The 12,876-nt window shown below is 43.7% G+C and overlaps 1 protein-coding gene across 3 annotated transcripts; it reads left to right on the forward strand.

The window, feature by feature from the left end:
• Window positions 1-329: 329 nt before the first annotated feature.
• BLOC1S2 (biogenesis of lysosomal organelles complex 1 subunit 2) lies at window positions 330-9,696 on the forward strand. Of its 3 annotated transcripts, XM_049811002.1 has the most exons (7): window positions 330-443; window positions 1,339-1,455; window positions 2,332-2,451; window positions 2,949-3,062; window positions 3,606-3,746; window positions 7,528-7,600; window positions 9,567-9,696. In XM_049811002.1, exons 1-7 carry the CDS (start codon window positions 392-394, stop codon window positions 9,607-9,609), a joined length of 660 nt encoding a protein of 219 aa, XP_049666959.1. In that variant the 5' UTR covers window positions 330-391; the 3' UTR covers window positions 9,610-9,696. The 3 variants fall into 3 exon arrangements, with proteins under 3 accessions (XP_049666959.1, XP_049666961.1, XP_049666962.1); XM_049811004.1 differs by lacking the exon at window positions 9,567-9,696 and having other exon boundaries at window positions 7,528-9,362; XM_049811005.1 differs by lacking the exons at window positions 7,528-7,600; window positions 9,567-9,696 and having other exon boundaries at window positions 2,949-3,053; window positions 3,598-3,771.
• The last annotated feature ends 3,180 nt before the right edge of the window (window positions 9,697-12,876 follow it).

The following is a 12,876-nucleotide window of genomic DNA, read 5'->3' on the forward strand; positions in this document are numbered from 1 at the left end:
TTTGCCTTTCTCCTCCAGCCGCGATGACGGCCGTTTGTTCTGGCTTGCTCGCGCCACCAAGGCTGTCCCCCGCCAGACACACCTCACGCACGCGGTGACGGACGCCTCCCCTCAAGAGGCGGACAGAAGCGGGGAAGGGGGGCCAGGCCCCGGGTCTAGGCGCGGGGCGGCTGTCAGGCCCCGGCTGCCGCGTGGCCCGGCGGGGAGCGGGCCGGAGCCGGCACGGCGGTGGCATCCCCGCCGGCCGGGGCCCAGCGCCGAGGGCGGCCGCCGCCGCCGCCGCCGCCCTCCCGCCCGCAACCGCGCATGCGCCGCCGCGGCGAGGGGCAGGGCCGCGGCCGTGCGCGGCTCCGAAGGCGGAAGCGGGCGCCGCGGGAGAGGGCCTGTCGCCATGGCGACCGCGGCGGAGGGGCTGCCCGAGGCCGGCGCGCAGTCCGCTAAGCGTAAGGGGCCGGGGTCGTCGTCGCCGTCGCCCTCCTGTCCTCTCCTGTCCTCTCCTCTCCGTCTCCGGGTTCGGCCCTTGGCCGCGTGGCGGTGGACGGGCCCTGCCAGGCCGCGGCCTGCTCCCGGCGCGGCAGCAGCCGTCGGGCGGTGGGGTGGGGGCCGGCTGCCGGGCGGGCCCGCGGCTTCGCGTATGTCGGCCGGCCGGCTGGCTGCTCCCCTGGAGCCCGGCGGCTGCATCCCGCCAGGGTCGTACCGTCGTGTGCCTCTCGCCGCCGCTCCCCGCGCCGCCGCTTCGGCCGGCGGGAGCCGTGGGCCTCTGGGCACCCTTTGCGTTCAAGCCGGCAAAAGCTGCTCGCACAGCAAAGAGCGACTTGCCAGGCTGAGGAAGATGTGCTGAGCCGCTCCTGCGAAGAGCGGACCAAGGGCAGGTTGCGGTAGAAGTGGATTTGGAGAAGAAAAGCGGCGATCATTGCTTTCCACGAATGGAGATCTGTTGTAGCCCCTCGTGAAATGGACTGGGGGGGTGTTTGTTCTTATGTTCTGAATCAGTGCCTAGAAATAAACATCAGTAGCATTGTGCACAAAGTCACTCAAAAGTTCTCCCCGCATTCCCTTCCTGCGTCTAGGCGCAGGAATGGGCTGATATTTGCAGGTGTGGTCAGGCCAGGTGCCTCTCCCTTAAATGGTCCCAAAGTGTTATTTTGAAATAATCTTGATGCTACTTCAAGGAAACTGCCTAGGTTTGTTACCCCTTAGTGTAAAGTAGACAACTTACATGGAAAGTAGGTGTAGTCAATTAGAAGGGGGAAAAAAAATGGGACCATTTAATCTTTATGCAGTATTTCTGTACCTGCTAACTTTCCCCTAACCCTGTAATGTCTGTACCCTGATTAGAGGATCCTGCTGTTGAAACAGCGGAGGAAGCTAAGGAACCAGCAGAGGCAGACATCAATGAACTCTGTAAAGACATGTTCAACAAAATGGCCACTTATTTAACAGGTGAACTGACAGGTAAGGCACTGCGATACTGACCTGCAAGTAAGTTTTTGGTTCTTTTCATTTTCTGTTAAAGAAATCTGTTGTGTAGTTTGTCTAAACAATACCTATTTAGATCATATCTAGCAAGACTGGCAGTTCAACCCTGGCATGTTGCTAGACTACTAACAATGCTGAGATTAATCATATTAATGAATTCCCAGAATAGCACAAATACTTTTCAAAAGAATTCAGTGTGATATCAACAACTTAAAAAATATTATTTTTAGTCTTGCAGAAGCTTGTACATGGAAAAACAAACAAACCAAAGGGGTCTAAGTTAAAAAGGACTAGAAGAGAAGTACAACTGAGTGGAACATGTGCAGCTATTTTGTTTCTGAGTGAGAATGAGGATCATATGCATGTTTTCCAACAGTCATGCTTTAGAATAAACTGCTGTGCAACATTAACTGAAGCAAAGTAAACTGCTCAACAAGTTAATGGATTCCATAGGCTCTAATTTTGAAAGCGCTACATAGCACTACTGATTTGCATGGACTTGAAGGGTATATGTTACAGATTACCAATCTGGATTTGTGCTATCAGTTTTGTAAACATAAGCGTTTAACTGACAGAATAAAAGTAGAAATGTGAGGAATTAGTCACTTTTTCTCAAAAAAACCCCAAAAATTGCAAGTGAGTAAGTATTCATCAGTCCAGTTGATTTTTACAATTCACAACATGTCATCTCTCTTCTTATAGACCATTATAGTAATACCTCTATTACCATCTAAACTATTCTTTTTTACATTTGGCTGTTGGTTTGAAATCTCTTGTTCTCTTGAAAAGAGTCTGCACCCAATTCAAACTGCATCAACATTTTAATTAAAATAAACTCTTATTCTTTTTAAGCCACCAGTGAAGACTACAAACTCTTGGAAAACATGAATAAGCTGACTAGCTTGAAGTACCTAGAAATGAAAGATATTGCTATAAACATCAGTAGAAATCTGAAGGATTTAAATCAAAAATGTAAGTAAACCAAATAAGGTAGGGGTAAAATGAACAGTACACTTGTTTGGGAAATGAAGCATCTAAGCGTCAGATAGTTCATACTTCATTAGGTGCTGAAGGAAAGAAAACCCATTGAAATAGACGTGCTGCTATACAATGCCAATCTTGTATGTTTCTATACAGCTGTAGACTATGTAGACTAGCATAAGAGAAAACACATCTGAATTTGTGTCCTGTTTTACTCCAGATTTTGAATCTGATAGGAAATAATGCTTCTTTTGATTCACGTTGTATTGTTATTTGTGTTGAGTCTAGCCAGTACTCTTAAACATTTCATACTTTCCTGGAACATGGCTATCAGTATCACCGCTTGATTTTGGGGCAGGGGAAGGAAGGAGATTTTAAATTGTTCTGTCTAAAGAATGTAATGAGAAATTCTTGTGTTTCAAGTATGACCTGTTTCTTGGAAGTGAATTACTGAGAACTGACAAATACGATTTTTCTGCTTTTTTAAGATGCTGCTCTTCAGCCGTATCTGGAACAAATCAACCTAATTGAGGAACAGGTTGCAGCTCTGGAGCAGGCAGCTTATAAATTGGATGCATATTCCAAAAAACTTGGTAACTATTGTCCTCTACTGTTACTACCTAGCAGCATAGGCACTTACAAGGGGATTTAAAAAGACAAAGTAAACTCCTCCATTTAACAAATCTGAGCTGCAGAGTTGCCTATGCTACTTTTGAGCAACAGACATTGTATGTGAAGTGGTAAGCATTGGGAAAAGTTTAGTACAAAAAGTTATATGGAGGTGGACTAGTACAGGTTTTATTCAACTGCAGCTTATTAGTGAGGCTTGATTTCTGTTTTACAATATGCACTGACCCAAATTCTAAAGACAGTTGTTTAATCCTGCAAATAGAGTGATTCATAAAGTTCGCCCAGGCACCCAAGTCCCCTTAGCTTAAATTAATATTAGTGGCCTGACTTAAGCACCTGGTTCTTAAAAAAAGTTTATTGTACAATTATATTTGCCTAAATGCTTTAGTAAAAACTGACCCTGAGTGATACTGTAAATTAACTTGAATTTTAAGATGTATGGCAGCTTACAGGATTCAAAACTTTTACATATCCCATCCTAAAATACTGTTATTTTTCCTTCTGCAGAAGCCAAGTACAAAAAACTGGAGAAACGATGAAATTACAACAGTCTTTAAGTTGGAGTTGGGCTATGAGTCAGACTGATTTCTGTTTAAGTTGCGCAACAGCAATTCTGTATGTTGACAAGGATTTGGTTACAGCTAACATCAAGACTGGTAACTTTTTCTATCTATTGAATACAGTAGGCTGTATTCAGGCTTAAGGCTGAATAATATTTTCCTCTTCTCAAGAGGTTCTGTTGCCTCATTTGTTCTGCAGTGAAAAGTAGAAGCCTGTCCCTAACCCATACGTTGATACTGGCTGCCTGTGTGTTAGTCCTATGTCCCACATGAAATACTCTGTCTAGGAAAAGACCTCCATAACCCATAAAGACATTTTCTCTTAGTAGCAGTGGGACCTAAACTTCTTTTTTTTTTTTTTTTTTTTTTTCCTTCATTGAGCTCTGCATTGAGAAGATACCCAGGCCTTTGGAGTTATGAGCATGGTATTGAAAACACTTCATTTTGGTATCCACTTTTATCTGTTTTAGATAGAGAGACTAATTATTATAAATTTACAATAAAACAACTTGCTGCATTTGTCTCTCTGGAATCTCAAGTTCCTGTTGGAAAGATTATGTAAGTTGTCTTTATTTTTTCAAAGGGTCTGTTAATAAAGACAAACTCCTTCCAGCTACTGGAGATCATAGAAGCCACCATGTTTTAAACTCTGCGTCAAGTATTCCTGCAATTATATTCTTTGATTGTCTGGACCTCAGGTGAAATTGCAAGCAGTACTGCTTTATCACATGCTCAGTTAACCTAGCAGATCCTTTCTCTACTTTACCAATAATTTTGATCCTAGTAGTTTTTCAAGAGGCATGCCCAGCACAAAAAGCTTCTTCTCTACCAGATTAACAGTGTTCCAAATTGCTAATTTAGCAGAGCCCTTCTTACTGAGCAGGTACTCCACGTTTTTTGGGTTTTTTTCTGTACCTATTGACCCTGACTCATTCAAGCTGAGTTTTGAGTTGCCGTCGAGGATAGTACAAGTGCTGATGTAGGAAAGAAGTAGTTCAATCTTCCTACAGGCTGTTTAGAAGAATGTCTAGTCAAGTGCCAGCGTGGTAAAGATCGTAATGCTGTCAGTCAGTGTATAGCCACTGTAAATAGTCAAGATGGACACTTTTCCCCAGTGCTATTTAAAAGCAGTGAAGCAGATGACCTTTGAGAGCCTTCACCATTGCTTTAAAAATCCTGGGTTTAAAATAGAAAATACTATTCTATATGGCGTTGATGTAGGATTTGAGAGAGGGTTGAGTTCATTTGAAGAAAGGCCTTTTTGGAATGGGCATCTTTGAAGAACAGGGTTAAGTCTCCCAGAGGTATCCAGCCATTTGCACCTGTATTGCTTTTATCTGTAGTTAGCTCACCGATGACTGTTCTACCTGTGAAAGCAAATTAGACATTTTACTATTGTTATCAAAGCAGCATCCTCCAACCCAATGGGAAGAGGTACCAACAGATGAGTTACCATTTCTGTGTTGAAGGAAATTATACCATGTGGCGCAGCAGCCTGTTTTAAAATCTGATGGATCATTATAATCTCAGGATTCATGTTGTGTTCGCAGTTCTGCTGGACAAGAGGATCTAGCCAGCCAGATCTAAAATCTTTGTGCCTGGAGACTGACATTTGAATGACAGCCTGAACAGTGGCCTGCTTGGTGATCTCTGATGGTGGGAAGTGGTACCACAAGGTGGTAGACAATCTAGAAGTCCTGTTTCTCCAGTGTTTCATGCATCTGTAGATTATGCAAGAGCTAGACTAGACGTGATTCAGCCAGACTCACCAGTGGTTTTGATAGTACCATTCTTTCTCTTTGCCACTGTGGAGGAGTATCACAAATATTTGGCTGCTGATGTAAAAGCTTGAGGGTGCTTCTCGGAGTTCCTCTATTCCCTGGAAGAATGAGGATTTTCGTTATAGCATATAGCACTTGCATGTGGCTGGGAGCTTAGTCCCTGATCCCCTGTAAGTCCTCTCCCTGGCCCCTACCCATCTCTAAGAACAGAAAAAATACTGCTTCATATCAGGTTGGAAATGGTTCTGGATAGGTGGACATCATCTAGAGCTGACCAGCCACCGAGATGCTTACCAGGGCAGGTTGTTCCAGGGTTGAAACAAGACCACTAATCTTGTGGCCTAGTGATCACTCTGATTCCTAGCTCTTTCTGGGAAGATGGTGCTAGAAGCACAGAGCAGATGCTAGGACACAAAGGGATTGTTCTCCACTGCAGGGATGCAGCTGGCCCTGCACTGGGGCTAGGTGCAGAGGCCAAGAAGAAGGGGTGACAAGAGTTGTATCTGAAGGAATTACAATGGAGAGCTGGCTATCTGCTGTCTAGAGAATTGTGATCATCTCCATGTGTTAAAAATAATACTAAGCCATAAGCGCCCGTGACTTGTCTTATCGCATGGCACCAATGCCAGTAAGTTCTGCTCATGGCAGATGACCTGCAAATCAAGTATTGAACGTAGAATGGAACATGGCCCAAACATGCTCTGTGCTCTAGTAGCAGCACACTGCCAATGTAGTTGCAAGTCCACTCCCTTATTGAATGTGGGCCATATGCTCAGACCATCAATGGGAGACAGACCACAGATCCAAGCTGGGTACAGAACTGAATGTATGGCAACCCTGCTGTGTCTTAAGATGAGTCCCAGTCACCCTCCCTTTTCCTTAACACATACTGTCTACATTTGAGCTGGATGCTAAAACTCAGTTCCATAGTAAGAAGGATTCACTGTCACTGGGATTATAACAGCAGCCTTGCTCTGTAAATTCCTGAAGTGGCCAAGAAGAACAGCATGGCACTCCTGTAGTGTGTTTATGTCCTCTAGCACTTCTAACTGCTTTGGACCCAGTAGGGCACCTTTTCATCTTGAGACCATGCGGGGGCACATAATAATGAAGATGTTTCAGGGCTGCTAGTATTTCTTAAAAGAGGAGACAGTTACATGCCTCACCCTTCTTAAGCATGGTTTAATGTACCAAGCTCATCCTGCAGCTGCAAGACTTTCCTTCCATAATGTGTGCCTGGAGCATGATATGTTGCCAAAGGCAGCTATGGACATGTCAGCAGCCTGGTAGGAAGTTTTCCTAACGTGGGAGTTAGATATAAGGATTGTCAGAGGGTTTGGGCAGAAAGGGTTGCACTCAAGGATAGGCTATTGCTAGCTAAGCAAGAACACATTCTCAGGGGCACAAGGGCTAGAGTTTTTCCTCTGCTCAGGAGAGAGCTTGAAATTTGTGATTAAGCAGATTGTGACTGTACAAAACACCACTCTGGAGTACACACATACTAGCTGTAAGCCCTAATCAGCACTTCTCGGGTCTCCAAAGATGTCTGAAAGCAGAGGATGCTGTCAGTGTCATGACTAAAATTGCAGTGGTGTTCTTCAAGACAGCATCCATGCAACTGTTGTTAAGAGGTATTGCTCCTCACCCCTCAAGGCCAAGGGGTTAAAGAGTGACAGTGGATAGGTAAATATGGTCACATGAAAGAAAAACCATTGTATCTCGTTCGCTCTGCTTTTTACATCATCTGGAGAATGCTCAGTCTGCATGGAGTTTTGTGGCCTGCCCCATGCCACCTCTTCAGAGTCAGAGGTCCTTTGTCTGCTCTGTGTGTATGTAGCAAGGCAAAGAGCAGGCTCAAGAATAGGTTTAAATACATTCCAGTGACACTCCTATTTGGATCTGATTTTGTAGAACTGCTGGATTAGCCATGTCTTGTTTTAATCACAGGTGCATTTGATAGTTGCTTTGATGAAGACATCCACTCACCACATGCAACCCAGCATACTGTTGGAAGGTCTAGGAATCTGTGTAATCGGGACATAGAAAATTTCGAAGAATAATACAGCATTTCTCTGCTCATTGTCTTTCCTTGACAGGATTGCAGGAGGGCCACGAGGGGGCGATGTGTCAGCAGAGAAAACTTCCAGAAGATAAAGCAGTAAAGGCAAAGTAAGAACCACATCTTGTTCCTGTTGAAAAAGTTACTTTTCTACGTATAGAAAATACAATGCTATTTTAAAACTACAAAGATGAAAACCTCCAGGAACTCTGAAGATTGAAATCCATCTAGCCGTGCATTGCCAGCAAGTGCTTAGTGTTTTCAGCTAAGAGGGCTAAGAAATAGCAAATTCCTTCACAAACTCTTGAGTATCCCACCTCCAGGAAGCAGAAATGGGAGGAGGAGCTTGTCCCACAAGTGCCTCACTGTTGGGAGGAAATTTTAGAGACTGACTACCTGGTTGTCTGGAGGATTGTGTGACAGTGGCATCCCAGTTAGGCCAAGAGCTGACAGCTGTGTTCCAAGTTCTATCTCTGAGCAACTATTGCCCTCTCTACCTGAGGGCCCTCCGTGTGACTGGTAGACTCCAAATCACGGCAAGGATGGCAGGTCCTTGGAGAGTAGCACCACAGAAGAGACATAGCTGGGGGTGTGTGAACAGAATTGTACTGGTGAAATGTATAGTCCAAAAGCAGAGGTGCAACTTCATTGCTGCTCAGACATCTCACCTGGAGAGTCCATAAGAAGTTCCAGAGGAGGTACAGAGGGAGACTAAATCTCTATCTCTTCTCTACTGGAGCATTTCGTGGTGGAAAATTGTCCTGGTTGTGGCTGGTATAGAGTTAATTTTCTTACTAGTACCTGTTACAGTGCTGTGGTTTGGATTAGGATGAGAATAATGTTGATAACACGCTGATGTTTTAATTGCTGCTAAGCAGTATTTACACTAAGTCAAGGACTTTTCAGCTTCTCACACTCTCCCACCAGTGAGTAGGCTGGAGGGGCACAAGAAGTTGGGAGGAGACACAGCCAGGACAGCTGACCCAAACTGGCCAAAGTGATATTCCCATGCCATATGATGTCATGCTCAGTATATAAACTAGGGCTGGGCATCGGTCTGCAGGTGGTGAGGAATTGCATTGTGCATTACTTGTTTTGTATATTATATTATTGTTATTTCTTTTTCTTTTCTTTCCTTTTCTGTCCTATTAAACTGTCTTTATCGCAACCCACGAATTTTACTTTTTTTTTCCTAATTCTCTCCCCCATCCCACTGCGGCGGGGAGAGAGTGAGCAGCTGTGTGGTGCTTAGTTGCCAGTTGGGGTTAAACCATGACAAAAATATAAGAAAGTAGTGGGTGCTTGAAGGGAAGAACACGGAAGAGAACAAAGGGAGGGCTGACAGAGTTAAGGGGCAAAGTATCTCATCAAAGCAGTCTATGCAACTGTTTTGGAGCTGAAGCAGTTCTCGAGGACTTGGACTGCAACTGCAAACCAGGAGGTGAAAATCAGCCTAGCAAATACAGCTCTTAAAGGAGAATCAGAAGAATTCAGTTCCAGAGGAGGATTTTTTTCCTGGCACCTTGAGCTGCTCTAACAGGTTATTCTGAAGTCACCCAACTTTCAGAGCAGTACTTCGTGGAGATGCCCACAGTCTTCAGAATGAGCTCTTAAATCGTTAGTGGAAACTGCAACATGTCCAAGAGCTGAAAAACAGCTCTTCTAGAACAGAGTCTACTTTTAAACCTGGAACTTTCTGTTCAACAGAAATGTTTAAAGATATCAATGGGGTGATAATCACAAGTGTATATAATGGCCTGAATATAAACACATTGTTGTATTTGCAGCATCCCATCAGAAGACAAACTTATAAGCAATGGTAATAGGCAGAAGACAAGCATGCTATGAAAGTATGACAGGGTTTGTTAATGCAAGGTTTGTTAATGATTAATGTTGTCCCTGCTTTCTGATACTACAGTAGAACAAGGTTGACCTTAAAAAAGGTTGCAGAGACTTAAAAATTAAAGCAGTTCATCCAAGTTTGTTGGTAGTGAGTGATTTTTTTCTAACCAGTGTTTAACCCAGAGGAAATGAGAGCAGCTATTGGTTATCTTTCCACTGTTTTTTTTACTGTAGGGTTCCTAAAGTGAGCCTTCCAGGATGCAGCTTCAGCCCTTGATGATCCCACCTCCCTGTTCCACGTTGCAATGGAACCCCTGGGAACCACAGTCTTTTTCTTGCTGGTTTGCATTGTCTTGTCTCCTAGTCTGTTCAGTGTGGAGGAAGTTGTCTGAAACAGGGAAGCTGCCTCCTGGGCCATTTCCTTTGCCCCTCATAGGAAACATGCTGCAGCTGAAGAATGACTTGCCTGAGGTGAGGGAGTGTAACTTAAAAGTGTGTTCTTTCAGCTCAGTAAGTAGTATGGTCCTATGTTCACAATATGTTTGGGCTCAGTATGTGTAGTGGTGTTGTATGGACCTTATGTTGTGAAATAAGCTCTGATTGATTGACAAAGGTGTAGAGTTCAGTGGGAAAGGACTTATGCCACTCTCCCAAAAGTTCTCCAGAGGAACAGGTACTTTTCTGCAAGATTCTCCCGAGGTAGAGGTGTTCTTTGGGGAGGATGTAACTGAGAAGTCAGAAATGGGAAGAGCTGATGTTTCATTTAGTAGAGGAGCAAAGCCTGGCAGAATCTGGAGAGACATTTGGTTCACTGGCATTAAACGGTCCCAGTCTTTTGCTGTTGTGGATGATAGCCGTTGCACCTTGTAAGGTCTGGGTTATGATCTGGAGAGCAGATGGCTGTGGTGGCATCCTCACACAGCTTTCCACTCTAGTAACTGGGTATGTCATTCCAGTGGGACAAGTATATCCTAAGATAACCAGGACTACTTTTCACTGGGGGCCATTGCACTTCCTCTCTCTCCCTCATTTCCAAAGAGTTGAACTAGGAACAAAGGAAGTTCAGGCAAGCTGCCATAAAGAAACCAGGCATCTCTCTAACATGATAGCAAGTTAAAGAATTTTACTTAAAGGTGCTGTATAGGGAGTAGTTAAAGGGAGCAATGCAATACAGATATAGGATGATAAAGGAAATCCATGCAATAAAATAGTGTGAGCTGTTTGCAATTTGAAATATAATATAAAATGAAAATGAGAACCAATGTGAGAAGAGTGAATAGCTATTCAAATTTAAAGGTAAAAGTTGCTTTGAAAGATGCTAAAAAGCATTTAACCTGGGAATTATGGCAGGAAATCTTTTCTACCTTACTTAAGTACAGAGGCCAGATTTCATCTGAAGGGCAAAAGCCAATAGAAAGACCAGTTCATTTTTGCCTTCTGAAGTTTCTTATGACTAATGTTCCCTGGACTGCGCAACCTAAAGTTTTGGTAAAGCTTAACGGCCCATACTGGTTACTCATGCTTCTAATCTACAGCATGTGCAATCATTTTATTCTATGTCTAGTGGTTATCATATGCTGTTTCCTATAAGAGAGGCCACGTTTTAGCCTATGAAGAGAGTTCAGATTAGCCTGTATGGCTTTCAGAGCTCGTTATTTTTTGCATTGTGTGAACACAGGACAGGAGGATCTAAAGGTCATAGTTTTTAGGGAATTAATCCCTTTGTGCAGGGTTTTTGGGGTCTTCCTTTACTTTTCAAGTAGTATTTCAGACAGCTGCAAATGAAATGCATCAGGAAGCTGGGGCAGGGAGTCAGCTAGAACAGAAAATAGATGTCACAAGCTAGGCAGTAAAATGCTTCATCTGTCCTTTGACACCAGTTCTGTGATCTCCTTGATCTGAAAAATGAGTAATCACAGTGTGTTCATGGGTGTGGGAGACTATAAAGTGGGCCACACATTGCAGAGAGTGGAAAAGCTGTGCTCCTTGGACTGAGAGTCTTAAGTGAAAGAGAGAAGTCAACTGAGGCATGCTCCATATTAGAGCTTGAAAAGGCAAAAGCACAAGGGTGAATCTCTTTGGGTTGCTCAGCTGCAAGTTGGAACCTTTGCTCTGTGTGTGTGTCTCATTGGGGGGGTGGGGGTAGGGGGTGTAGCTCATAGCGCACAAGTATTGTGAGTTACAGTTATGACCCATGTGAAAAATATCTCTGGTGTATTTGTGTGCAAACAGAAGATCCATTTAGAAAGGCGAGTTGCAGAACCAAAGTTTTTCAGTGTTAATTAGTAATCCAATAGAGAGCTTCGTCCTCAGGGTAACACCTCAGCGCTGGTGAACCTCAGTATATTCTACGTGATACAAAGCCACTTTCAACTCTTAGGTCTCTTGACAGTCATATATAGATTAACATGCTATTGTATTGAGTTATCAAGGGAGCACTGACATCCCAAGAGGTCAAAATATATCTTTGAAATTGTAACTGGGAGAATCACTAAGATCATTGACAGCTGTGGATAAACCAAGTTTTTATAACTTTCCCTTTTACATGCAGCTTCTGTGTGGGAATTCACAAATGTCTTGGCATCCTTCCCTGCAGCCTACAAGGGGTATGTAACATACATGTGCACATGAGGTTCTGGTATGCACTCTGCCTGTGATTTTTTCCTCTTCATCAAAAGATATTTGAGTTTACACCTGGCTACTCCAAACTGCTTGTATTCACCTTTAATAATCCCATCTCCCTTGACCCACATCTATCCTTAATGTCCAGACATACAATTGATCTATGTATGTCATGTTAATTTATAATAGTAGCTCAGGCAAGTGCTATTGCCCTGTTATGGGGAAAATGCTCAAGTACATTTGTTTGCTTCATGGATTGCTTCACTGAGTTCCTCACCTGGAGACACCTTTAGTGGGTTTGAGAACTTGCCAGTTCTTTTCTTTGTTAGTGCTTGCCCAGCTGACTTTTGCTTCTGTAGCTGCTCCCCAGCTTCTTAGAAACGTCTTGGAAACTTGAGCTCACAGAGGCATTTATGTTCTGTGAGAGGTATTTGGGAACTAATAGAAACAGTGCGCAAAATGGATTAATCGAGTTTGAAAGCCACTTCTTCATGTGGCAAAGTAACAGGACATTGTGTCGGGTTTGCCATAGAAAATTCATATAGCCCTGCCTAGTCCTGCACACGAGCAAGCAATGCACTCTCTGTACAGTCCCAGCAGAAGATAAAGTCTAAGTAACACTGAGTGTTAGCAGGCAGAGAGAGGGTGAGCAATATGGCTTCATGGGAGATGTAGAGCTTTTCAATGATGGTTGTTTTCTTAAACGGATGATTTTCAGTTTAGTGGTCAACAAAGGTCAATGAGCTACATCCTATTCAGTAAGCATTGGAATTTTAAAAAATCTGATCCTTAGTCTCCCAGGAGGTGATAATATTACTTGGTGCTAAAGGAAGTTAACCCAGAAGACTTGTGAGCAGTTATTGGTTACCATTGCGCTGCTTTTTGTATCACAGGTGACACAAAGTGTCCAGGACACAGCTAT

The sequence above is a fragment of the Accipiter gentilis genome, chromosome 9, assembly GCF_929443795.1.
Source record: "Accipiter gentilis chromosome 9, bAccGen1.1, whole genome shotgun sequence".
NCBI lineage: Eukaryota > Metazoa > Chordata > Aves > Accipitriformes > Accipitridae > Astur > Astur gentilis.